The following is a 26332-nucleotide window of genomic DNA, read 5'->3' as shown; positions in this document are numbered from 1 at the left end:
GGGTATCAGGGGAGTCCTGGAAAAGCAGAAGGCCTGGGAAGCTCTGATTTTGCTGTAGCACAAGTGGCTGGGTGGGAAGGGTGGCTCAGGTCCCCCAGCCCTGGCCAGCCCAGCCCTCACACAGTGGGTGTTGAGTGAACGTGCTTTGCACAGGGGAGTGGGAGACTGCCCCAGGGAAGAGGAACTGACTGCCCAGATGCTGAGGGCCCAACAGCAGAAAACCCCATACCTGGAAGCAAATGAACCCCACACGGGTGCTCAGTTACCATCAGTAAAGCTTGGTGGCTTAAGGGCATGGACTGTGGGCTATACCAGGATGCTGGCTATAAGCCATGTGTGACCATTTACGGTTACATTTTAAGTAAATGAAAATAAATCTGATTTAAAGTTTGAGTCCATGGTTGGTTGCAGTCACATTTCAGGGATCCAGCAGCTACAAGTGGCCGGGGTGACCATGTCGGCTGCATAGATTATAGAGCATTCTAATCGTGGGCAGCAGGAGCAGTGACTGGACATTGCTGTGCCAAAGACACTGACGTGGCTTCAGATCCCGGCCCACTGCATGCTGGCCGTGTGTTTGCTTCATCAGGCCCCTTAGTGTCCCGGGGCTGTGGTCTCCTCGTAGCCAAACAGGCAGTGTTACCGACCTGGGGGGCTGTTTGGTGGGTGGCGTGCGTGACACCTGAAGAAGATCTTGCCCACAGTACGGCCTGAACTCAGAATGGTTATCTCATCCTAAAAGAAGGTTTGTCCGAGGTGCCACCAAGAAACTCAAAAGATTTTTTTTAAAGGAATCAAAATAAAATGAAGTGTCCAGGTTGGGTGCGGTGGCTCACGCCTATAATCCTACCTACTTGGGAGTCAAGGCGGGAGGATTGCTTGAGCCCCAAGACTTCAAGACCAGCCTGGGCAACATAGTGGGACTTCATCTCTACAAAAAATAAAAAAATTAGCCAAGTGTGATGGGATACACCTGTGGTCCCAGTTTCTTGGGAGGATGAAGAGGAGGATCTCTTGAGCCCAGGAGTTTGAGGCTGCAGTGAGCTATGACTGAGTCACTGCACTCCAGCCTGGGTGACAACATGAGACCCTGTCTCAAAGAAAAAACAAATTGAAGTGTCCAGAACTCGTACTAGATGTCGAGGATGGCTTCAGAATTGGGAACGTGCTCTGAGCTACGTTGTCTAAAATGGTAGCCACTAAGGACCCACGGCTATTTAAATATAAATTAATTAAAATTCAATGAAATCAAACTTTTAGTTCCTGGCTGTACACACAAGCCAATTCCAGGTGCTTGATAGATACATGTGGCCAGCGGCTGCCGCTCTGGACAGCACAGTCACCAGGTGCTCGTTAGATACACATAGCCAGTGGCCGCCACTCTGGACAGCACGGTCACCAGGTGCTCGTTAGATACACATGGCCAGTGGCCGCCGCTCTGGGCAGCACGGTCACCAGGTGCTCGTTAGATACACACGGCCAGTGGCCACCGCTCTGGACAGCACGGTCACCAGGTGCTCGAGAGATACGCATGGCCAGCAGCTGCCGCTCTGGACAGCATGGTCACTGAACATTTCCATCATTGCAGAAAGTTCCAGTGGGCAGCAGAGAGGATAAGCCATGTTGGCCCGTCTCCCCAGCCGTCCCTTCCTCAGGCAGGAGGGCCCCGGCTGCTGAGGTCAGTCCTTCCTCTGCTGTCTCTGTGCTCACCCACCCACTCTGGCAGAGACGCCTCTGCTCGGCAGGCTGAGCTGGCTGAGAGTGGGGCCAACTCCAGGCCACTCCGGAATGCTGGCCAGACTGCGTGCCACCATGAATGGAGAAGTCCCTGTTCAGAAGCCGAGTCGTACAGAGGTGGGGAGCACAGGCGTCAGCTTCAGACGGCCTGGTTTACAACTATCTCTGCTGTCAGTGACTGTGTGGCCCTTGGGCAAGTTTCTTAAACTGCCTGTGCCTCAGTTTCTTCATCTACAAAGTAGCACAACAGTATCTGCCTCATAAGATTTCTGTGACGATACACGGAGCGATTCCAGTTTATGCCCAGTCTTAGAAAGCCCCAGATAAAGGTGAGCCACCTCATCAGCATGACTGTGAGAGCCACCTTCCCTGAGCAGCTGCCCGTCAGTGTCTGTCATGGGCTGAACCGTGTCCCCCTCCCAAGTTCCTATGTGGAAATCCTAATCCCCCCATCCCTCAGAATGTGGCTGTATGTGGAGACAGCATCTTTAAGGAGGTAATTAAGTTAAAAAGGGGTCACTAGGCTGGGCCCTAATCCAATATGACTGGTGTGCTTCTAAGAGGAGGAAATTTGGACACGGACATGTACACAGGGAAGATGAGGTGAAGACACAGGGAGGGAAGACAGCACCTACAAGCCAAGGAGAGAGGCCTCAGAAGTCACCAACCCTGCCAACACCTTGGTCTTGGACTTCTAGCCTGTAGAACTCCCCTGGCCTGGATAATTCTGAAGCCCCATTCCGACGGCTCCCTACCTCCTTCTCTCCCTCCCAGCTTTCTGGGCCCCATATCACACAGTCTCAGCAGCTTCCAACCACATCACTTCCTCGCCCCTCCCTAAGACAACCTGTGCTTCCCACCACCTGCCTCCTCCACCTGGGCTGCCCCTGTTATCCAGGTCTGCTCAGAATTTTTTTTTTTTGAGACAAAGTCTTGCTTTGTTGCCCAGGCTGGAGTGCAATGGCGCAATCTCGGCTCACTGCAATCTCCAGCTCCTGTAATTGCTCCAGCAATTCTCCTGTCTCAGCATCCCCCGAGTAGCTGGGATTACAGGTGTGCACCACCACGCCTGGATAATTTCTTGTATTTTTAGTAGAGACAGGGTTTCACCATGTTGGCCAGGCTGGTCTCAAACTCCTAACCTCAAGTGATCCACCTGCTTTGGCCTCCCAAAGTGCTGGGATTACAGGCGTGAGCCACAGCGCCCAGCCCAGAAATCTTATTCCTCCTTTAAGATCTGGCTTGAATATCACAACTTTTTTTTTTTTTAACTTTTTTTTTCTCCTGCAACTTTTATTTTAAGCTCAGGGGTACATGTGCAGCATGTGCAGGTTTGTTACAAAGGTAAACATGTGCCACGGTGGTTTGCTGCACAGATAATCCCATCACCCAGGTTTTAAGCCCAGACTCCATTAGCTTTTCTTCCTGATGCTCTCCCTCCCCACAACCCCCCTCTGACAGGCCTCAGTGTGTGTTGTTCCCCCACTGACAACTTTCTTAAAGTGTCAGCTTCTTCTGGATTGTGGATTCTTTCTTCTTCATTCTTAATGTACGTTTTTCTGCCTCTATTATGGCAGCAAAGGTCATAGAATTACGAACGTTCACACATCAGCCTCTCTACAAGCTTCCAAGGACCATGCCTTGGGATCTCTGTGTGACCCTGGCACCGTAAGATCAGAGCAGGCACTCAGTAAAGTGGGAGAGAGGGTAGGTAGGCAGGCCAGAGAGCACCCCAGGCAAAAACAGCTTCCCATTTACCTCCAGGGTTCGAACGTGAGCCAGCATCTGTGGCAACCTCTGGATCTCGTTTCCACTGATGTTGAGGGTACGCAGGCTTCGAAGCTCCCCCAGGGTGTCTGGAAGCTCCTTCAGCTTGTTGTCTGCAGAGACCCCAATAGCACAGCTCAACACCCCAAATCCCCATCACCAGCTTCCTGCCTGATGCCCGCTGGGAGCCACTCTGGCCTCTGGGGCACACACCAGGTCCCGGACCTTGAGGTTTCGTAGGATCAAGAAGGTGGAGTTCCAGTTCAAGTCCCCACTACACTAATTACTAGCCAAGAGACTTTAGACAGCTGGCTTTGCCTCCCTGTGCCAGTTTTCTCACCTGGAAAATGGGAACGACACTGCTACCCAGCCTTATAAGAACACGGGGAGATTGGAGGTTCAGGTAGATGATGTGTGAGGTCCTCCGCACAGGCCCCTCATGCTGTAATGACTGAGCAATGGGGCGCCACTGTTGTTCTCATTATTCATATGTTACAGTTGATAAACAGAGGCACTCTGCAGGAAGTGCTTAAGGACAGCAAGGAGAAGGGAGAGAGCTGGGTGTGGCGAGCAGAGCGCTCCTGTGGGTAAGGCGCCTGTGCAGTGGTCTTGGCTCTGTCACCATCCCACGGGGTGGTCTTGAGCAAGTCACACTTGATTTCCCGGGCCTTGTTTTCCTCGTATGTAAACTGGGGATGGCACCACTGCCCTCAGCCTGCCCCGTGGACTCCTCAGGAGGCTTGTTGCGTCACTGGAGGTGATAGCACTGCTCAGAACCTTACTGCGGCTCCTTAGGAGCTCTCGCCCCATCAGTCCACTACACTCACCATTATAAATACGAGTGACTGAGGCTCGGGACCCAGCTGCCCGCCTCCCCATATGGCCATACGGCCCTGGCTCTGAGGAGCCACAGGAACCCTCCAGACAGCCTGTCTCTGGTTACCATGGAGAAAGCTGACGCAACAAGGGTCAGTCCATTTACAGCGACCCCTGGAGACTGGCTGCCTCCTGCTCAATGGCTCCTGGGCGGGGCAGCCTGTGGATCCCGGCCAGGACGGCCCAGAGCTGATGGAGGGTCACACGGACACGGCTTCTTGGTCCCTACCTTTAACATTGAGAGTCTGGAGCTGGGTCAGGTTCCCAATGGAACGCGGGAGCTGCATCAGTTGATTCTTTTCCACGTTTAAGACCTAAGAAAGAGGAAGAGGCAGCCAGGCGCAGTGGCTCATGCCTCTAATCCCAGCACTTTGGGAGGCTGAGGCAGGTGGATCACAAGGTCAGGAGTTCAAGACCAGCCTGGCCAACATAGTGAAACCCCATCTCTACTAAAAATACAAAAATTAGCTGGGCATGGTGGCACACGCCTGTAGTCCCAGCTACTCAGGAGGCTGAGGCAGGAGAATTGCTTGAACCCAGGAGGTGGAGGTTGCAGTGAGCTGAGATTGCACCATTGCACTCCGGCCTGGGCAACAGAACAAGACTCTATCTCAAAAATAAGAAAGAGGAAGAGGTGACACGAGAACCCACACACAGATCACAGTGATGACCCCTGCACCCCTTGCCCTGCCGGGCCAGGGTACCCAGGCACTACACACACAAGCCCTTATCTCCCCCTGCTGGCCCTTGAGGAAGACAGAAATTCTTAACTTTCCCCTGGAGATAGGAAAAAACTGAAGCTCAGGGTGGTGAAGTCGTGTGTTCAGGAGAGCAGAGCCAGGCCTTGAACCGCTTCTGGCTGAGGTTCCAGCACTTATACCGACCACAAAATGCTCAGTAACTGCCCCACCATCAGGGAGGGAGGAAGAAGGGGACTATAGACTCGGGGATCTGGGGAGGCAGCACAGGAGGCTCTAGTTCCCCTGGCATTAAGGAAAAGGCTGCCCCAAGGCTGTGTGATCCACCCAAGGCCTCAGGCCGGCAGTGGTGCTGGGACTGAGCCAGGACTTGTTGGATTCTGAAGCTGTGCTCCCTCCAGAAGGTGGCACCTTGAGGTGAGCGAGGCCAACAGGATGACACACTGAGTGACCATTAAAAATAGATGCAATGGGGGCCAGGCGCGGTGGCTCACGTCTGTAATCCCAGCACTTTGGGAGGCTGAGGTGGGTGGATCATGAGGTCAGGATATCGAGACCATCCTGGCTAACATGGTGAAACCCCGTCTCTACTAAAATACAAAAAATTAGCCGGGCGTAGTGGTGGGCGCCTGTAATTCCAGCTACTCAGGAGGCTGAGGCAGGGGAATTGCTTGAAACCGGGAGGTGGAGATTGCAGTGAGCTGAGATCACGCCACTGCACTCCAGCTTGGTGACAGAGCGAGACTCCATCTCAAAAAAACAAACAAGCAACAACAAAAAAATGACGCAATGGAAAGCTAAGTAGCCATTAAAAATAATAAGATGAATATTTGATGAACCAAACGATGCCACGAGTTATTGTCAGGTATCCAAAAGTTACAAATTAGTGAATGCAGCAATTCTATAAAAATACACCTACTGGCCAGGTGCAGTGACTCATGCCTGTAATTCCAGCACTTTGGGAGGCCAAGACGGGTGGATCACCTGAGGCCAGGAGTTTGAGGTCAGCCTGGCCAGCATGGTGAAAACAAGTCTCTACTGAAAATACAAAAATTATCCAGGTGTGGTGGCATGTGCCTGTAATCCCAGATACTCAGGAGGCTGAGGCATGAGAATCTCTTGAACCCGGGAGGCAGATGTTGCAGTGGGTTGAGATGGTGCCACTGCACTCCAGCCTGGGTGACAGAGTGAGAAAAAAAAATACACATACAAAAAGTCCTACACCAAGGTATTTATTGTGGCTCAAAGTGGTACAATTGGTCAGGCGTGGTGTTTCACACCTGTAATCCCAGCACTTTGGGAGGCCAAAGTGAGTGGATCACTTGAGGTCAGGAGTTCGAGACCGGCCAGGCCAACATGGTGAAACACCATCTCTACTAAAAATATAAAAACTAGCCGGGAGTGGCCATCTCTACTAAAAATATAAAAACTAGCTGGGAGTGGTGGCACACGCCTGTAATCCCAGCTACTAGGGAGGCTGAGGCAGGAGAATCGCTTGAACTCAGGAGGCAGAGGTTGCCTCTGCAACTCTGATGGCGCCACTGCACTCCAGCCTGGGCAACGCAGTGAGACACTGTCTCAAAAAAAAAAAAACCCGAAGAACCAAGGGGAGGGTGGAGCTGGCACTGAGTGCAGCCTGCTTCCACTGGCTGGAGCCTGGCCAGAACATTCCAGGCTTGAGTGACTGCCTGGTCTCACTAGGGCCATCCGAGGTGGGTTTCTGTTTCTGCAGTCTTACCTGGAGGGCAGTCAGCTGCCCCAGATCATCAGGAAGGGCTGTCAGCTGATTATCGTGGAGATCTAGAACCTGCAGAAGGAAAACCCCTGTGAGTCTCCAAGTGAGAAAGTCCCTCAGACTCCGGGCTCCAGAGCGGTGAGGAGGGGCTGGGGTCACCTCACACCCCCAGTGCAGAAACAGAGTGCCTGCCGCTCCTTTCCCACTCAGTGCTGATCATTCCCGCCTCATTTTCCTTCTCAAACCATTATACCATTTTATTTTATGTATATTTATTTTTACTGTTAACTGAAAAACTATGCTATAAAACAGTACGCCTAGATAGTAATATGTTAAAAAGAAACACCCCATTGTATAAATATATAAGACTTTCAAATATGTGATAAAATACTGATAGTGGTACTCCACAGTGTAAAATTATAGATGTTTCCCCTTTTGCTTAACTGTACTTGCTAATTTTTAATTTTATTTAATTTTATTTTGAGACAGAGTCTCACTCTGTCACCCAGGCTGGAGTGCAGTGGCATGACCTCAGCTCACTGCAACCTCCACCTCCTGGGTTCAAGTGATTCTCGTGCCTCAACCCCCCAAGTAGCTGGGATTACAGGCACATGCCACCATGCTCTGCTGGTCTTTTTGTATTTTTAGTAGAGATGGGGTTTCGCCATGTTGGCCAGGCTGGTCTCGAACTCCCGACCTCAAGTGACCCACCCGCCTTGGACTCCCAAAGTGCTAGGATTACGAGTGTGAGCCACCACAACTGGCCTCTAATTTTTTAAAAATGAAAATGCACAAAAAAGGCCTTGGAGAAATATTTATACATGCGCACACACAGGTACCCTCCATATCTATGGATTCAACCAAACTCATGTTCAAAATATTAAAAGAAAAAAAAAAAAGCAAGCATCTGTAGTGAACACATACAGGCTTTTCTCATCATTATTCCCTAAACAATATAGTATAACAGATTGGGCCTGTGCTGCCGGGCTGACACCTGTGCTGCCGGGCTGACACCTGTGCTGCTGGGCTGACACCTGTGCTGCTGGCCTCCTCTGAAGGTGCATACCACTCTCCCAAGCTCAGGTCTGCACACAACAACCCTGGGCTCACACCTCCCACATCTTGTGAATGCCTCCCAGCCTGTCCAGGGAGGAGCTCACAGTCAGCAGGGAGTCCTTCCAGATCACCTGGGCGTCCCTCCTCTTCCTTCTTGCCTAGGACCGTCAGTCTCCTCGCCCTCTGCTAGTGGACTTGCCATGAGGCTGTCACTTGGCTTTCCTCCTAGCACGTAAACTCCCCAGGACAGGGCCTGTGGCTGGTCATCTTTGTCACCCTATCCCACACACAGCCCACAGAAGTATCCAATAAACCATGCTGATCAAATCCCAGATTGACTGGTAAATTGGGCCCCTCTGACATACAAGAGGTGGCCCAAAGGGAGCAGGCGCTCAGCTGCCGCCTGGAACCCCATGCAGAGCCCCAGCTGCCTGGGAAGAGGGCCCAGTACCTTGATGGTTGCCAGACTAAGGAGGCTGCAGGATTTGGGAAGCAGGGAAGTGAGGTGATTCGTGTGGACGATCAGCACCTGTGTGGAGAGATGTGCGGCCATGTTGGGCTGAGGAAGAGCAGCAGGCAGGGCAGGATAAGGGTGTGGGAGCCAGCCCAGCACCCTGCCACGTCCCACCATCTTGCTCTCCCAGACACCACAACAGGGGATGCGGGTCAGGATCATGAACTCTCCCAGTGGGGAATCTGATGCCCTTCCTTAAAATCCGGATCTTCAACGGTGAAAGAGACCTTAGAGGTCTACATCTTCCTTCCATCTGAGAAGGGATCCCCCTGCAGCCATCCTGATCATAACCTTCCTAGCGCCAGCGTCTTCATGTGGAAAATAGAGAATAATAAAGTGCCTGCCTCCCAGGGCTGCCATGATGTTAAGTAAAAGCTCATGCACAAAATGTCCAGGGCTGGCAGAGGAGCCAGGGCTCAGTCCAGGTCATCTACTGTTTTTCTTTTTTTTTTTTTTTTTTTTGAGACCAAATCTTGCTCTGTCGCCCAAGCTGGAGAGCAGTGGTGCAATCTCAGCTCACTGCAACCTCCGCCTCCTGGGTTCAAACAATTCTCCTGTCTCGCCCTCCCGAGTAGCTGGGACTACAGGCGCGTGCCACCATACCCAGCTGATTTTTTTTAATTTTTGGCAGAGACGGGGTTTCACCATGTTAGCCAGGATGGTCTTGATCTCCTGACCTCGTGATCTGCCCGCCTCGGCCTCCCAAAGTGCTAGCATTACAGGCATGAACCACCGCACCTGGCCGATCTACTGCTATTTTTCTTAGGCATCGACTGCTGCCTAACACTTCCAGCACAGACTGGGCGTGGTGGCTCACACCTGTAATCCCAGCACTTTGGCAGGCTGAGGCGGGTGGATCACTTGAGGTCAGGAGTTCGAGACCAGCCTGGCCAACATGGCGAAACCTCATCTCTACTAAAAATACAAAAATTAGTTGGGCGTGGTGGTGGGCGCCTATAATCCCAGCTACTCAGGAGGCTGAGGCAGGAGAATCGCTTGAACCCAGGAGGCGGAGGTTTCAGTGAGCCGAGATTGCACCACTGCACTCCAGCCTGGGTGACAGAGCACAGCGAGCATCCATCTTCAAAAAAAAAAAAAAACAAAAACAAACAAACAAAAAAACCTTCCAGCGCCAAGGACCTCACTACTCTGGCGGCATGACGGAACACTTTTTTTTTTTTTTTTTTTTGCATATTCTCATTTAGATACTTCACTTAGAGCACTTCTACCCATCTGCATTCAAAGTCGCAATGCTCTGCTGAAAAATCATTCACTCCGCTCGGAATCTCCCCGGGTGACCAGAATAAAAGGGGTGAGTTTCTATTACTACTAACACCGGAGTTCATAAGCCTTTACTACGTGGCAGGCATGTACACTCAGTATAGTTCTATCTCTATCTAGTTATCTACCACTCATTTAATTCTCACCGTGCCTCAGAAAGGAGAACTATGAATGTCTTCATTTCACAGGGGAAGAAACTGAGAAGAGTTTAAGGAAGTTGCCCAAGTCATGAAGCCAGTGAGGGCAGAGTTAGAATGTGACACAGGAAGGTCCAACCCCAAAGCCTACTCTCCTATCTGTGAAAACACCTGCTGCAGGCCAAGAGCATAAGAAGCAGAGAGAAAGGAGGTGTCTACGCTGGGAAGACAGCTCCTCAAAGTCCCTCGTGGGTTCAAACAAGCAGACATGCAGTAAGAAAGTCTCTGAAGATGAAGCTCCATCTTACCTTCTTCTGCAGAACTTTGCATGTTGCAAAAGCTCCAAATGGAATCTAAGATAAGATAAAGAAGAGTTAAGTGTCTCCCCTCCTGCCAGTTTTTAGCTTGTTCTCTGAGTGGCATTCACGTGAGGAACAGACAGGCAGGAGGTGAACAACGGCAAAACGCCACAGCAGGTGGCAGTGCTGAGCCCAGGGGCAAGGCTGGCAAGCAGTGGTGCTGGGGATGTGGCCGGCCCTTCCCTCAGTCAGCTGGCAGGAGACTGCCCTGCCCCACCCACCCTGTCCCCATTGTGAACCCCTTCAGGGGCCGGAGAATGCCAGGCCCTTCCAGCAACCTAGGAGCCTGTGGGTACATTTTCTACCTAGACTCCTTGACTCTTGGAGACTACGTTATATTGAGGCCTTTTGGACAAGAACAAAATCTAAGGAAACATCTCGTGACTGGAGCTTCTGGCCTTTCTAAAGCCCCAGTCCACCTCTGTCTTTCCTAGGGACACATGATCCAAGAAAACGGGACAGATCCAATTCACAGCCCAACACTATGCTCAGTTTACCTCTGAAAGCTCACATTTAGAGATGTCGAGAATGTCATCTGCCCCAGCTTCTTTTGCCTAAGGATAAAAAGAATTTTTAAAAAGTATTAAGACAAAACATCTTTGCAGAGTGGACAAGCCAGGCAAAGAACATAAATGTAAATAGCTGCAAAGGACCATAGACACTATCTGGTTCCACTGGTCCATTTGGCAGGTGAACCAATGACCCCTGCTTTCCCGGAGCTTGAGGCCCAGAGGGACGAGGAACTGAAAAGCAATGACAGTGCGCTCAGTCTACAGGGGAGAAGCACCCTTGACGGGGGTCCTCATCTGTTGCGTCTAAGTAAGGTATTTCTTCTGTGGGTGGGGGAGGCAGATGGGAGGGAGCACGGCTTGTCGGGGGCAGTGCGGAGGCCTACTCCATGGGGACCGAGGAGGAGATGGGATAGAGTTAGAGGAAACCCACTTTCCCTCACCAAACACATCTGGTACTCCAGGCGTTTCCGAGCCTCCTCACTGGGTTTCCGCTTCCGGAAGAAGAGCGGCATCCTTCCCTTTTCCCAGAGCGATCTTTAGGACCCTGGGACACAGGAGAGAAGTTAGGGACTGGGTAATTTGTCACAGCCCCCAACACCTGGGACAGGTAGTGCAGTAACAGAGCATGCAGCTGGTCTGCTGGACCATGAGTTCCATGGAGGCAGGGGCTGTGTCTCCCTAATGAGTTCCACGGAGGCAGCGGCTGTGTCTTTCTAGAGAGTTCCACGGGGGCAGGGGCTGCGTCCTTCCCGTGCGTTCCACGGGGGCAGGGGCTGCGTCCTTCCCGTGCGTTCCACGGGGGCAGGGGCTGCGTCCTTCCCGTGCGTTCCACGGGGGCAGGGCCTGCGTCCTTCCCGTGCGTTCCACGGGGGCAGGGGCTGCGTCTTTCCCGTGCGTTCCACGGGGGCAGGGGCTCCGTCTTTCCCGTGAGTTCCACGGTCGCAGGGACTGCGACTTTCCGGCGAGTTCCACGGAGGCAGGGGCCATGTCTTTCCGGTGAGTTCCACGGGGTCAGGGGCTGCGTCTTTCCGGTGAGTTCCACGGGGGCAGGGGCTGCTTCTTTCCGGTGAGTTCCACGGGGGCAGGGGCTGCGTCTTTCCGGTGAGTTCCACGGGGGCAGGGGCTGCGACTTTCCGGTGAGTTCCATGGAGGCAGGGGCCATGTCTTTCTGGTGAGTTCCATGGGGTCAGGGGCTGCGTCTTTCTAGTTCTTCCATCTGTATCCTGAGCCCACCGCAGGCACTCAGTACTCCTTGTTCTTTGTTGACTAAACATTGAGCAGCAGGATGAGGTGGAGACAGACAAGCCAGATGACCTGGGTTGGGGCCCACATTTGCCACTGACCCATAGTGAGGCCTTGGCATTATCCTTTTCCTGTTCTAGGGAAACTTAGAGACGTTTCCTCAGGCGCTTTCCAAGGCTGTTCTTTGAGGACTCTAACAGACTCTGCCAATGAATCACTTCCAGCCCCCCAAACACTGTCAGAGCAGGATCAGCAGGAGCAAGCCAGAGCCAGCCAGGACCTCAGGGAGCTCAACTACATCACGACCAAAGAGACCTCTGCGGTGAATACAAATTAAAAAGCAATTCTCAGCTTACCACCCTCAGTTACTATTCCATTTTGTTCTCACCATATCCCTTTTTAAAGTGAAGAAACAGGCCGGGTGTGGTGGCTCATGCCTGTAATCCCAGCACTTTGGGAGGCCAAGACAGGTGGGTCACTTGAGCCAAGGAGTTCGAGACCAGCCTGGGTAACATGGTGAAACCCCGTCTCTACTAAAAATACACAAAGTAGCTGGACGTGGTGATGTGCACCTGTAGTCCCAGCTACTTGGAAGGCTGAAGAATGAGAATCGCTTGAACCCAGGAGGTGGAGGTTGCAGTGAGCCAAGATCACGCCACTGCACTCCAGCCTGGGTGACAGAGGTAGTCTCTGTCTCAGAAAATAATAATAAATAAATAAAGTGAAGAAGCAGATGCTTATTAAGTTCAGTGGCCTGGCTGTACAGCCTGGATTGCAGCCTGGAACCGTGGTCTCTCAAGTCCTGACCTGTGGGATTTGCCCAACTGCTTGGTGCTCACATAACTTGGCACACACGAAGTACACTGTCCTGAACTCAGAGCCAGGTGCTCACTGCCTGCCCAGGGCCTGCACAGTGTCTGTAAATACCAGAGCTGGATAAGGGATGGCAATGAGCCAGGAAGCAATCACCCAGGGAAGTGCATGGTGAGCAGCACAGGCTTTGGGTTGAAAGAGAACTGAGTTTGAATCCAAAATCTGCCACCCACAACTGCAGAGGTCACCTTGGTTCACCTCTCAGAGCCTCAGTTTCCTCATCTGTAAAGTGTGAGTAACCATGCTACCAACACTGGCTTCTGTCCTCCAATGACTTCATGTATGTCAAGCCCATAGTACAGTACCTGGCACATGAGCGCTCAATAAATGTTAGCCATAAAGCACCCCACATGCAAGCAACATTGATTCAGGGCCCGCTAGAGGAGCTAGGGAGAAGATGGTCATGGGAGGAGATGCAGCTGAAGAACACACACACCCAGTCCTCAGAGGGATGGGTGAGATGGCAGCTCTGCACCCACGGGGGCGGGGCTGTCTGGGGAGGCAGCCAGGCCTGCAGAGCCAGTTCAGGCCCCTCTTGTCACCCCACCTGCCTGCAAGGACGGGGAATGGTTTGAAAACAGCCCTCCCCCATCCCTCCCTGATGACCAGCACTTATCCTTCTGCTCCCCAGTCACTAACCCTCCTGCACCCCCTTCCTGATGTGCAGCTCTCCCCACTTCCTCCCAACCACCATCGCTCTCCCACCCCTCCCCGAAGATCAGTTCTTTCCAGGCTGCCCCACATGCCTGTCCCTCCCTCTCCGACGTCCAGCCTAGATGCGGGGGGAGGGCCACACCCATATTTCCTGGGGTGGGGTGGGCAGTGGCTGACCTGGCTTTGCGGATGGAGGGGTCCCCCACGTTGGGACCCGCTGGTGCACCCGAGGGCAGGTCGATTACTCGGAGGGCTTGGTCACGGACTCGGGGCCGCAGACCACCCGGCACGGGCCGGGCGGAGCCGGAGTCTGGTCTCCTTCAAAGGCAGGCGCTGGGGACAGAAACTCAGAATCTCAGAAAGTCACGCAGACCGGGATGACGAAGTCTGAGGCTCTAGGAACCGCGGACTCTCCGAATGAACAGCGGGACTGGATTTCCACATAAATAGGCTGTTTTCATAACTAAAGTGCACACACCAAGTGCTCGAGGGAGCAGGGGTCGCCGCGGTACTGGGGTCTCGGAATGGGACTACGGACCCCTCAGGGGAGGGGCGGGGCTCTGGGATTGGGTGACGGGGACCGGGGTGACACTCACGATAAAGGAATATGGGAAACAGCTAGGCCTGGGATCACGGGAGCAACCCCTCTTCTCAGACTTCTCCGGAGCGAACTACCCGAACCCCCTTTCGGAATCTCTAGCTTCAGCGCACCGCGGTGCCCGGCTTACCAGCCGTCAGTCTCAGGCGCCTGCCCACAACAAACATGGCGACATGGGCATCTCTGGAAGGCTGAGCAGTGACGACAGTTCTCGCGATAGCCGTGTTTTCCTGCCTATATCCGGCTTGTCCGCGCGATTTCCTGCCTCTCGGCTTTCGGCTCGGAGGAGGCCAAGGTGCAACTTTCTTCGGTCGTCCCGAATCCGGGTTCATCCGACACCAGCCGCCTCCATCATGCCGCCGAAGTTCGACCCCAACGAGATCAAAGTCGGTGCGTGCTGTAGTTGTGGCCGGGGCTGCGGGATGGAGCATCCCTCGGCCCCGCCGCGCGTGCAAAGCTTTCCCCGTATGGGGCTCTTAAAGCCGCTGCCTCCTAGAGGCCTTCCCGGTGCTGCGCTGCCCCGGCCAAGCCTCAGCCTTTCTGGGCCTTAGCTTCTTCACGTGTAGGTGGGGAGGGAGGACTGGACCACCTGTGGCGGCTTGGGAGCCCGCACGCCCTAGGGTAAGGCTTGTCTCCGGGCGTTTCGCCCCACTGGCCTGGGTTCGCGGGCGACGGGGCTCTCTCCACGCCTCCCCGGTGTGAGTTTCGGAGCTGCCCACACCCGAGGGAGGAGCGGGTGGCCCGCCTCGCGCTCTGTGCTGTTTCGAGAAGAGGCAGAGGGTGGTGTGTCCAGCCCCGGAAAGACGCTGAGAGGGCTGTGGTGGCTCCGGGGCTCCCTCTGCAGAGACACTAACTCTTTTTTTCCCCCCAGTATACCTGAGGTGCACCGGAGGTGAAGTCGGTGCCACTTCTGCCCTGGCCCCCAAGATCGGCCCCCTGGGTCTGGTACGTTATCCCCTCCAAGGGGCATTTTTTCACATTTGTTTGACTTTAAGCGCCGGCTCGTGGAGTCACGACTGTGCCAGAGGTGCCCTCGTGGCTTGGACTGTCACCCTCAGTAGGCCTGAGCCAGCGAACTAGTACTAGGTACCTTAGGAAGGTCGTGCGTGAATAATCGAACCCGGTGCCTTTAAATTGTAATTAGCTCCATGTGTCTCCACTGCTGCTTTGCTGTATCTGCGGGGTGGGCCCAAGGGGGAGTTTTGAAGTTAGGAGTGGCTTAGTGACGTTGGGCAGCCAATATCTATTTCCTCGTCGGGAAGTGGGCATGGCATTGTTGGGAAGATTAAATGGGGTGTGGGTGAAGATCCAGTGAGCGTTTCCAGCTGTGTTGTAGATGTAAACCTAGCAGTTAATGTGACAGGCTGTGTCTCATGCCTGCTGAGTAACTGCTGGCTTCCCCGTCATTCTGTCCTCTTGGATTTCCCTGAATTTCATTAGGCCTTTATTTAATCCTTGCACAGTGGTCCCCTGCCTCAAATGCTCTTCCCCATTGGTCTTTTTTAACTTGTATCTTAACTATTCTTCCTTGGTCGTTAGCTGGCACTTAAGGGACACTTAGCCTCCTGTTGAGGCTAAGGATTACTAGAGAAGAATTTCAGAGTAGCAAATAATCAGACCTTCATCCAGGAAGATGGACGTGGGTGGTCTGACATGGGAGCCTAGTATTTTGAAAGCTCCTTAGGTGACTCTAATGTCAGCAGGGCTGAAAATCCCCCTCCTTAAGCACATGGGCACTTAGGAGGGGGTCTAGGTTACATTGTGGCCAAGTCTGCACTTTACAGTTCTGGACAAGACAACCCCAACCCCCAGTTTATGCTATGCTCTGTGCTCTGATTGAGAAGGTGCTCTTAGGTACTTGAGATAGCTTCCTTTGTTGCCAAGTGAGAAGTGGTGGGCAGGTTTCAAGGCCGTGGTTGACCTCTGGACACCATGTTGATTACATGCCTTTATTTCTAGTCTCCAAAAAAGGTTGGTGATGACATTGCCAAGGCAACAGGTGACTGGAAGGGCCTGAGGATTACAGTGAAACTGACCATTCAGAACAGACAGGCCCAGGTATTTACTTGTGCTTGGTTTCGGGAGAGGAGGGTGGGGGGACAGAGGTAGCAACCCTCTGGGATTCCTGAAGAGTATTTCTGCCACCAGAGGTGAGCTGAGAGTGATTTTACCTTGTTGGGGAGGCTTTGTCAAGAGTACGGACCTAGGGCAAAGACTTGGACAGTGTGTGGCCATGATTTTTGAGAGCCAGCGTGCATGGCAGTATTCACTGGAGGTGGAGTATTCACTCAAGAATCTCTTCTGCAGATTGAGGTGGTGCCTTCTGCCTCTGCCCTGATCATCAAAGCCCTCAAGGAACCACCAAGAGACAGAAAGAAACAGAAAAACAGTGAGTTGTCTTTTCCCTAGTTTGGTTTTGGTAATGGTTTGTGAGATGTTTGATATATGTGGCTGTATTTTCCCTTAAAGGAAACCTGGGGTTGACGTGGGTATTGGGTGTTGATATGGTTAAGGTTGCTAGAGCCAGGTAGTATCAAAAAGTGCCATGTATGCTGGGTGGCTCACACCTGTAATCCCAGCACTCTGGGAGGCTGAGGCGGGCGGATCACTTGAGATCAAGAGTTCAAGACCAGCCTGGCCAACATGGTGAAACCCCATCTCCACCAAAAAGTACAAAAATTAGCCTGGTGGTGCTTGCCTGTAGTAGACGGCTGAGGCAGGAGAATCACTTGAACCCAGGAGGTGTGGAGGTTGTAGCAGTGAGCCAAGATCGTGGCACTGCACTCCAGCCTGGGTGACAGTGAGACTCTGTCTCAAAAAAAAAAAAAAAAAGTGCCATGTAGTCCCTGTGTGGGGCAGGCCCCAATCAGTGCATGTGGGAGGAAGATGTCAGCAACAATGACCTATAATCAGGAGACCACATACAGCTGTCAGGCACTGTGCAGTTTAACTGTCCCTGGCAATTTAAGCTTGTCATTTCTCTAAAACTGTTTCTGCCATGTCAGATTTGTGAAGGCTTGGTTTTGCCCTCAGCCACCCGCCACTGCACCTGACCAGGTCTCTGTTGGCTGGTGCAATCCAGTGGTGAGCTGATAGTAAATGCCAGCTTAGGAAACAGGGTTGTTCTTCATGTGGATGACTCTGTGCCGAAAGCATGGGAACAGCCTAGAAACAAAATGAAGGACACATGATCTGCTTTGGTTTCAGACTCTAACAAAGCTTTTGCTGTTTTCTCTTCTGCAGTTAAACACAGTGGGAATATCACTTTTGATGAGATCGTCAACATTGCTCGACAGATGCGGCACCGATCCTTAGCCAGAGAACTCTCTGGTAAGAGCAGGACAACGTGTAACCGCCGTAACGGTAGTTGTGTTTTCACTGAGTGATAACATTCTTCCTATTGAAGGGTGCTCAGTGAGACCCAAGATGGGGTGCACTTTTCTGGGACTGAAAGGATGGATCGTAAATTGGATGTGTTTAATCTGGGCATCAAGGACCCATGGAAGCTTTGCATTCCGGGTTGTGGAACTAGATGGAGCTCTATATTCTATATTAGGGGAGCAGGAACCTCATTCCTTCCATTGCCTGCTATGAACCCCTTCAGTATTCCCCAGTATCTGTGGATTGTGAGGGACTGAGCCAGCACCTCCAATGCCACCATTTCTTAAAGGAACCATTAAAGAGATCTTGGGGACTGCCCAGTCTGTGGGCTGTAATGTTGATGGCCGCCACCCTCATGACATCATAGATGACATCAACAGTGGTGCTGTGGAATGCCCAGCCGTAAGTGACATTTTCATTGTTACAATAGGGGTGAAAGGGGGGCCACCCAGTGTATTCACAGAGATAAGCTGGGAAGTTTTGGAAATGGTTACTGGTGGGGTGGGATAATCCTTTTAAACTTTTCCTTTTACTGATTTTTTTTTTTTCTTTCCCACAGAGTTAAGCACAAAGGAAAATATCTAAATAAAGGATCGTTTGACAACTGGTGGATTCTCTGGTGTGGCGTCTTCCTTGAGGGAGCTAGCTCCTTTGTGGGGTGGTCAGTGGAGTCAGGGTGGCAGAACCTGTGGAGAAGTAACAAGCACCTTGTGGTGGGTAACAAAACTGCCCTGTATGGGCTGGGCTGAGCTCAGAAAGGAAGCCTTTCTTTCTTTCTTTTTTTTTTTTTTTTTTTTTTTTTTTTTTGAGACAGAGTTTCACTCTTGTTGCCCAGGCTGGAGTGCAATGGTGCAATCTCGGCTCACCACGACCTCTGCCTTCCAGGTTCAAGCAATTCTCCAGCCTCAGCCTTCCTGAGTAGCTGGGATTACAGGCACGTGCTACCACGCCCGGCTAATTTTCATTTTTAGTAAAGACAGGGGTTCTCCATGTTGGTCAGGCCGGTCTCGAACTCCTGCCTTTGGCCTCCCAAACTGTTGGGATTATAGGCATGAGCCACCATGCCTGGCCAGGAAGCACCTTTTGTAGACTATCAATCATGAAGCCTTTCCTAAGAAATGCTCTAACAGAAAACTGGAACACATGGGGAGTATAGCTCTCCATCCCTGACCAACTGAGGTTATGAGTGGGTTGGGGGCCCAGGACCCATTTTGCTAGCCATTCCAGTGCACAGCCAGGGCTCAGAACCACTGACCTGACCACTCTGCAAGTCCTGGACTAATCCTTTGGTCCTGTGAAAGTGAGGTTCACGTCATCTGTTGAAGTAACCATAAACTATTACTCCGACCTTTTCTCTGAACTCACGTGGCTTAAAGTATTTTCTGCTGTCTCACCTTTCTCAAGTCTCATCTTCCCACAGTTCTATTCCTTCTGATGAACTTTCTAGAGCCTGTATTCATCACTGCCTTTTGTTTTGGGATGAACCCTGAAGCACTCCTGAGCAGCTTGAAGCACCGTCTGGGAGAGGATTCTGGGTACTGGAGTAAAGGGAGTTGGAAGTTGTAGCCCAGAGAAATTGATTTCCCCTATATGACTCATTTCTTTGCACATTAGTTTTTGCCAGTGTCTCTAGGTCGGTGCTTTTATGTCACCTCAGGTTGGAGAACTGCCTTAAGTGGAAAGGACTAACTACCTGGACCCCCTGAGTTAGGGAGAGGATTCTATTTTGGATACAGTGGCTTGTGCCTGTAATCCCAGCACTTTGGGAGGCTGTGGCCGGAGCATTCCTTGAGGTCAGGAATTAAGACCAGCCTGGGCAGCATAGCCAGACACTTTCTCCAGAAAACTAGCTGGGTGTGGTGGTGTGTGTGCCTGGCTACTTGGGATGCCGAGGTAGGAGGGTGCAGGAATAGAGACTTCAGCAAGCTATGATTGTATGTACCACTGCACTCCAGCCTAGGTGGTGAGAGGGAGGGGCTGGCACAAAAGCATTCCACTGTCCTAGAAGGGACTACCAAGTCACCAAGGAAACAGTAAAGACAGTAAGCAGGCCAAAGGCAAAAATCTGGATCTCTAATACAAGGGGTACACAACTGTTCTCCATGAGGGAGGAGGGAGAATGAGGAGCCTGGGGCAGTTTATGACACCTGCCTCTGAGTCCAGCATGGCTGTCACGCACCTCCCCATTCCTATTCTCCATGGAAAGGGATGTGCCTCTCGGTTCATTAGCAGCACGCTCTACCCTCAACACCAGTAACCTCTGGGTGGGCTCTTTTTTTGTTAAGACGGAGTCTTGCTCTCACCCAGACTGGAGTGCAGTGTTGCGATCTTGGCCCACTGCAACCTCTGCCTTCTGGTTTCAAGTGATTCTCCTGCTTCAGCCTCCTGAGTAGCTGAGATTATAGGCACATGCCACCATGCCCGGCAAGTTTTTGTATTTTTAGTAGAGATGGGGTTTCACCATGTTGGTCAGGCTGGTCTCAAACTCCTGACCTTGTGATCTGCCTGGGTGGCCTCTAACAGCAACAAGCTCTACAAAGGCTGGGCCTGGCTGTGCTTTTCTCAGTTTTGGAACATCAAGGAATGTTCCCCACTTCAAGGAGATTGTGGTATTTCACAGGTGGCTCTAGAATCCCTTTTCTCACTTGTATTTACACCTCCCGCTGCCCCAAATTTGATGGTTTTTCAATCGTTTCTGGCCAATGCTCAGTTCTTTTACAACATTTCTCATTACTTCCAGGAGAAACTGCCAGCATTGCCCAAAGACTTGGCCAAGTTCTTTACTCATTGATCTGGTCACTTACGCCGAATAAACTCAGGTTTCTGGAATGCTTACCAAATAAAGTGCTTTGGCCCACTGTCTGAATAAAGGCAAACCTGCAATTGAATGGAGCCCTGGATCTTTTGATGATTACAGAAGGTGTTAGAGAGCTGAGCGTCCACACACAGCATGTGAAATCGTAGCTATTTATTGAAGGTGTTTTTGCATGTGGCTCTGGGCTGCAGACTCTAAGTTAGATGTCTTCAGATGCTTTCAAGCCTTTAGCATTTCTCAGATCCTCACCCATGTGTCCTGAGTTGGCATGTCCAGGACACTCTCCACTTCTACCATGTTCCTAGTTACTCTCCGGTGTGGAGTCTCTGATGTCTAACGAAGGCAGAGCTGCACCGGAAGGCCTTCCCACACTCGTTGCATTCGTAGGGTTTCACGCCTGTGTGGATTCTCTGATGCTGACTAAGGGACGAGCTCTGGTTAAACGCTTTACCACACTCATTACACTCATAAGGTTTTTCTCCGGTGTGAATTATGTGATGTCGAATGAGGGCTGAGCTCTCACTGAAAAATTTCCCACATTCATTACATTTATATGGCTTCTCCCCAGTGTGGGTCTTTTGGTGGATTATGAGATTGGTACTTTGGCTGAAGGCCTTCCCACACTCGCTGCACTTGTAGGGTTTCTCCCCAGTGTGAGTCCTCTGATGGTTTGTGAGGTTTGCACTCTGGCTGAAGGCCTTCCCACATGCGGCACATCTGTAGGGCTTCTCCCCGGTGTGAATCCTCTGGTGCTGAATGAACGCTGCGCAGTAACTGAAGGCCTTCCCACACTCGCTGCACTTGTAGGGCTTCTCCCCGGTGTGAGTCCTCTGGTGGTTCGTGAGGTTTGCACTGTGACGGAAGGCCTTCCCACAGTCACTGCATTCGTAGGGCTTCTCTCCAGTATGAATTCTCTGATGCTGAACAAGAGCTGAGCAGTCACTGAAGGCTTTCTCACACTCGCTGCATCTGTAGGGCTTCTCTCCGGTGTGGGTTCGCTGGTGTTTGGTGAGGTTGGCGTTCTGGCTGAAGGCTCTTCCACATTCACTGCACTTGTAAGGTTTCTCTCCAGTGTGAATCCTCTGGTGCTGAATGAGAGATGAGCTCTGGCTGAAGGCCTTCCCACACTCACTGCACTCATAGGGCTTCTCTCCAGTGTGGCTCTTCTGATGCTGAGAAAGGGAAGAACAGTAACTGAAGGTTTTGCCACATTCATTACATGCATATGGTTTTGCTCTGTGAGGTTTCAGGATTTCCGAGTTCTTGAAGCTCTTGGTGTGCGTCTCACATTTGCGAGGTCTCGCTTCCACGGGCACTGTCTGTTGCAGAGAGAGGACTGGTCTCAGATTGAAGCTCTTCTCAAGTTCACTGGTCCCGTGGTCTGAATCCCCAGGGGGCATCTCTACACGTGGGTCTTGGAATGAAGCTTCAGAAAGGGGTTGCTCTGGTGGTGATCCAGATATAATCTTCCAGCCTGAAAAAAGAAATGAAAAGCTGTTGTGTTCCCTTGGTGGAAGGAATACCAAAGGCTGAAGGAGTCTGGCCAAGCTCTTACACACACAGGTTTGGTGACTCATCTTTTTTTTTTGGAGATGGAGTCTTGCTCTGTCACCCAGGCTGGAGTGCAGTGGCGCAATCTCAGCTCACTGCAACCTCCGCCTCCTGGGTTCACGCCATTCTTCTGCCTCAGCCTCCCAAGTAGCTAGGACTACAGGTGCCCACCACCACGCCTGGCTAATTTTTTGTATTTTTAGTAGAGACGGGGCTTCACCGTGTTAGCCAGGATGGTCTCGATTTCCCGACCTCGTGATCCACCCGCCTTGGCCTCCCAAAGTGCTGGGATTACAGGCATGAGCCACCACGCCCGGCCACCTCCTTTCATAAGAGTGTAATGGAGCCTACTACCTACTGAATTCAAGGCCATCGTAATGTCGTGGTGCAACGCATTACTCACGTTAGTGGTGATGCTGGTGTAAATAAACTTACTACGCTGCCAGTCACATGAAAGTACAGCACATAATACTTAATAAACAACTATGTTACCAGATTATATATTTACTATACTTAATATATATTTCTGAGACAGAGTCTCACTCAGGCTGGAGGGCGGTGGCACAGTCACAGCTAACTGCAGCCTCAACCTCCTGGGCTCAAGCAATCCTGCCAACTCAGCCTCCTGAATAGCTGGAACTATAGGAGCACAACACCATGCCTGGGTAATTTTGATATTTTGGAGAGACAGGGTCTCCCCACATTGGCCAGGCTGGTCTCGAACTCCTGGACTCAAGCGACCCTCCCGCCTCGGCCTCCCAAAGTGCTGGGGATTACAGGTGTGAGCCACCACACCCAGCCTATACCATGCTTTTAATAGTTATTTTACACTGTACTCCTTCCACTAAAAAAAAAGTTATCTGTAAAACAGCCTCAGGCGGGTCCTTCAGGAGGTTTCCCAGAAGGCATTGTTATTTTAGAGATGACAGCTCTGTGCTTGTTATTGGCCCTGAAGACCTTCCAGTTGGACAAGATGTGGAGGTGGAGACAGTGATATGCATGATCCTGTCAGGTCTAGGCTAATGTGCGAGTTTCTTAGTTTTTAACAAGAGTTTAAAAAGTAAAAAATAGTACTACACACACACACGCACAGACACAGATTTTGAGACAGGATCTCACTGTCGCCCAGGCTGGAGCATGGTGGCGCGATCATGGCTCACTGCAGCCTCGACCTCCTGGGCTCAAGTGATCCTCCCAACTCAGCCTCTGAGCAGCTGGGACTACAGGCCCGTGCTACCACATCCAGATAAGTTTTGTATTTTTTGCTGAGATAGGGTTTGCCAAGTTGCCTGGGCTGGTCTCAAACTCCTGGGCTCAAGGGATCCACCCACCTCAGCCTCCCAAAGAAAAATGTGTAAAGTAAACTTAGTGTAGCCTAAGTGCACAGTGTTTCTAAAGTCTACGTACAGCAATGCCCTCGGCCTTCACACCCACCCACCACTCACTCACCCGCTCACCCAAAGTCCTGCAAGCTCCACTCATGGAAAGTGCCCTATACAGGTGTACCATTTTTTATCTTTTATACTGTATTTTTACCATACCTTTTCTTTTTCTTTTTTTTTGAGATGGAGTTTCGCTCTTGTTGCCCAGGCTGGAGTGCAATGGCGTGATCTTGGCTCACTGCAACCTTCGCCTCCTGAGTTCAAGCAATTCTCCTGCCTCAGCTTCCCGAGTAGCTGCGGTTACAGGCGCCCGCCACCACGCCTGGGTAATTTTTGTATTTTTGGTAGAGACAGAGTTTCACCATGTTGGCCAGGCTGATCTTAAACTCCTGACCTCAGGTGATCCACTCACCTCGGCCTCCCGAAGTGCTGGGATTACAGGCATGAGCTACCACGGCCGGCCTGATATGGAGCTTCGCTCTTGTTGCCCAGGCTGGAGTGCAATAGTGCGATCTCAGCTCACTGCAACCTCCACCTCCCAGGTTCAAGCAATTTTCCTGCCTCAGCCTCCCAAGTAGCTAGGATTACAGGCATGTGCCACCACACCCGGCTAATTTTCTATTTCTTTTTTTTTTTTTTTTTTTTGAGATGGAGTCTCACTCTGTCACCCAGGCTGGAGTGCAGTGGCACGATCTCGGCTCACTGCAAGCTCTGCCTCCTGGGTTCACACCATTCTCCTGCCTCAGCCTCCCAAGTTAGCTGGGATTACAGGCGCCTGCCACCATGCCCGGCTAATTTTTTTATTTTTAGTAGAGACAGGGTTTCACCGTGTTAGCCAGGATGGTCTCGATCTTCTGACCTTGTGATCTGCCCGCCTCGGCCTCCCAAAGTGCTGGGATTACAGGCGTGAGCCACCGTGCCCGGCCAATTTTGTATTTTTAGTAGAGATGGGGTTTCAACATGTTGGTCAGGCTGGTCTCGAACTCCTGACCTCAGGTGGTCCACCTACCTCGGCCTCCCAAAGTGCTGGGATTACAGGTGTGAGCCACCGCACCCGACCGTTTCCTTGAATTTCTATACAGTCTTCAACCAGACTGCCTGGGTTCAAATCTGGGCTCCACCTCTTACGTGCTCTGTGACTTTGGGCAACTTATGTAATCTTTTGAAACCTTGGATTTATCAGCTGTGAAAGCAGCTCCCTCATAGAATCACCATGAGGATTCAATGAGTTAAGACACATAAAGGACCCAGAATGGTAGTTGAGACACAGTAAGTGCTATCTGCGTGGTTCTTGTCATCCTGGACCTTCTCCTTATAAACCATCCTAAAGCATTAAGTAGGCTTCCCTCAGAACTGCAAGTGCACACCAATGCCCCCAGTCAACCAAGAGCACAGAGGCCCCCACTGCAGGCTGAGAGCGTCTCTGTGTAACTTGGAGTCCGATCATCTATGGGTTTGACAGTTTTTGAAAGCAGACCATCTATTTGAGTAAAAAAATCAAAAGGAGAGGAAGAGTGACAAGAAGCCATGGGAAGAAGGGGCAATTCAGAGGACTACGTGATGCTCACAAATGGCCTGTCCCTCAGCTCACCTCTCTTGAGTGCTGGCTCCAGTAGAAGACTGATGACATCTCAGGCCTGACACACCCCAAACAGAGCTACTGATCTCCCTTTTAACCCAGCGCCTTTGTTAATCTTCCTACTTACCCAACTGTTCAGGCCAAAACCTAGGGTCATCCTTAATGCCTCCTCCCCTACATCTCATATCCAATCCACCAGCAAGTCCTGTTGGCTTTAACACCAAAATATGTCCTGACCCCTCTCTTACAGGCCACCATCACCTCACATTCCCATGTCTGCAAAAGCCGCCTCCTGACATCCCCGCTCCCATGCCTGACCCCCGAATGTCCATTCTTCACACATAACGCTGAATTCTTTTTCATTTTTTTTCAGCAGGGTCACTTGCCAAATGCTGAATTCTTTTAAAACATAAATCTCATCCCTTCCCTGCATCAAAACTCTTTAATGGCTTATTTTCTTAGGTGACTAAAACCCAAATGCCTTACCATGGCTCGAGTGCTCCCGCACAATCTGTCCCCGGCACACCACTCTTCCTCGTGTTTACTAAGCTCTGGCCACACAGGTCTTCTAATCCTTAAGCAAGCTCATTCCCACACCAAGGTCTCCACATATGCTGTGGCCCGGAATGTTCCTCTCCTAGGTCTCCTCCACACAGCTGGCTCATCCCCTTCCTTCAGATCTCGGCTCCCATGTCACCTCTAAAGAGTCTTTCCTCTTCATCAGCTCCCAAAAAGCTCCCTCCCTTCTATTCCCGACTCAGCCTTGTGCCCCACTCACTAATCCCTTGCGCCGCTTTATTTTCTTCACACAACTCATCACCATAAAAAGTAGATTAGTGGATCGGGCACGGTGGCTCACACCTGTAATCCCAGCACTTTGGGAGGCCGAGGCAGGCGGATCACGAGGTCAGGAGATTGAGACCATCCTGGCTAACACGGTGAAACCCCGTCTCTACTAAAAATACAAAAAATTAGCCGGGCGTGGTGGAGGGCGCCTATAGTCCCAGCTACTCGGGAGGCTGAGGCAGGAGAATGGCGTGAACCCAGGAGGTGGAGCTTGCAGTGAGCCGAGATCGCGCCACTGCCCTCCAGCCTGGGAGACAGAACGAGACTCCGTCTCAAAAAAAAAAAAAAAAGTAGATTAGTTATTGTTTGCTCAGTTTATGTTCTTCACGAAGATGTAAGCAGAGACTATGTCCTCATCCACGCTCAACAAAGGGGATACATATTACCCATGGCAGCTAAAATGATGCCAGGTATGTACCAAATGCTTAAGGCACATTTGCTGTTTGACAAATGATTCAATGAATCAGAATGAGTAGAACTGGCCAGCAGGGTCTGCGAAAGTGTTAACACCCACCACAGAAGTCCCTAAAGTGAGCAGCAGGGAGAATGGCAGTTTCAACTCCTGGGTCTGTCACTTGGGAGGGGTAGGGTAGAATAACCCAGGGCCCAAACCCAGCCCTCAGAGGCACAGTGATGCCCAGGACATGCTGTTAGAGCAGAGGCCATGTTGAGATCCTCTAATAGCTAGAGTGGAAACTTGCCCCTGGCGACTTCTGTTCACTATCATATAGCTTACATA

At 51.4% G+C, this 26332-nt stretch overlaps 3 protein-coding genes and 1 non-coding gene across 12 annotated transcripts in view; 2 read left to right on the top strand and 2 right to left on the bottom strand.

The window, feature by feature from the left end:
* Positions 1-15146, bottom strand: part of LRSAM1 (leucine rich repeat and sterile alpha motif containing 1) — a 59068-nt gene extending 43922 nt beyond the window's left edge. For 2 of the 5 annotated variants that reach the window (XM_032165174.2, XM_032165176.2), the window contains exons 1-9: positions 14038-14209; positions 13619-13774; positions 11113-11216; positions 10658-10714; positions 10110-10154; positions 8321-8398; positions 6817-6885; positions 4610-4694; positions 3496-3617 (exon numbers count right to left, since the gene is read on the bottom strand). In XM_032165174.2, the coding sequence (XP_032021065.1) occupies positions 3496-3617; positions 4610-4694; positions 6817-6885; positions 8321-8398; positions 10110-10154; positions 10658-10714; positions 11113-11184 (528 nt within the window). In that variant the 5' untranslated portion in view covers positions 11185-11216; positions 13619-13774; positions 14038-14209. Of the gene's footprint in view, positions 1-3495; positions 3618-4609; positions 4695-6816; positions 6886-8320; positions 8399-10109; positions 10155-10657; positions 10715-11112; positions 11217-13618; positions 13775-14037; positions 14211-15129 lie in introns of those variants that run through there. The other 3 variants (XM_058445280.1, XM_032165175.2, XM_058445281.1) reach the window with 3 other exon arrangements.
* On the top strand, positions 14273-18027 carry RPL12 (ribosomal protein L12). The gene is made up of 7 exons (XM_032165181.2): positions 14273-14429; positions 14911-14984; positions 15999-16097; positions 16347-16428; positions 17283-17369; positions 17710-17822; positions 17980-18027. Exons 1-7 carry the CDS (start codon positions 14393-14395, stop codon positions 17983-17985), a joined length of 498 nt encoding a protein of 165 aa, XP_032021072.1. The 5' UTR covers positions 14273-14392; the 3' UTR covers positions 17986-18027.
* Positions 17076-17205, top strand: LOC116476033 (small nucleolar RNA SNORA65). The gene has a single exon (XR_004250105.1). It is a non-coding gene; the product is annotated as a small nucleolar RNA SNORA65 (small nucleolar RNA).
* A 2346-nt stretch (positions 18028-20373) lies between the features above and the next one.
* Positions 20374-26332, bottom strand: part of ZNF79 (zinc finger protein 79) — a 32315-nt gene continuing 26356 nt past the window's right edge. For all 5 annotated transcript variants that reach the window (XM_058445286.1, XM_032165178.2, XM_058445285.1 and 2 more), the window contains exon 5: positions 20374-21709. In XM_058445286.1, the coding sequence (XP_058301269.1) occupies positions 20541-21709 (1169 nt within the window). In that variant the 3' untranslated portion in view covers positions 20374-20540. The remainder of the gene's footprint in view (positions 21710-26332) is intronic.

This window comes from Hylobates moloch, unplaced genomic scaffold (assembly GCF_009828535.3).
Source record: "Hylobates moloch isolate HMO894 unplaced genomic scaffold, HMol_V3 SCAFFOLD_10, whole genome shotgun sequence".
Taxonomy (NCBI): domain Eukaryota; kingdom Metazoa; phylum Chordata; class Mammalia; order Primates; family Hylobatidae; genus Hylobates; species Hylobates moloch.
This window is presented reverse-complemented; position numbering and strand designations above follow the sequence as displayed.

Bases quoted from the DNA above. Each gene is read 5' to 3' on its own strand.
- RPL12 (XM_032165181.2), top strand. From the start codon at position 14,393: ATGCCGCCGAAGTTCGACCCCAACGAGATCAAAGTCG. The intron at 14,430-14,910 runs GTGCGTGCTGTA...TTTTCCCCCCAG, and splicing joins CCCCAACGAGATCAAAGTCG to TATACCTGAGGTGCACCGGA. The intron at 17,370-17,709 runs GTAAGAGCAGGA...CATTTCTTAAAG, and splicing joins CTTAGCCAGAGAACTCTCTG to GAACCATTAAAGAGATCTTG.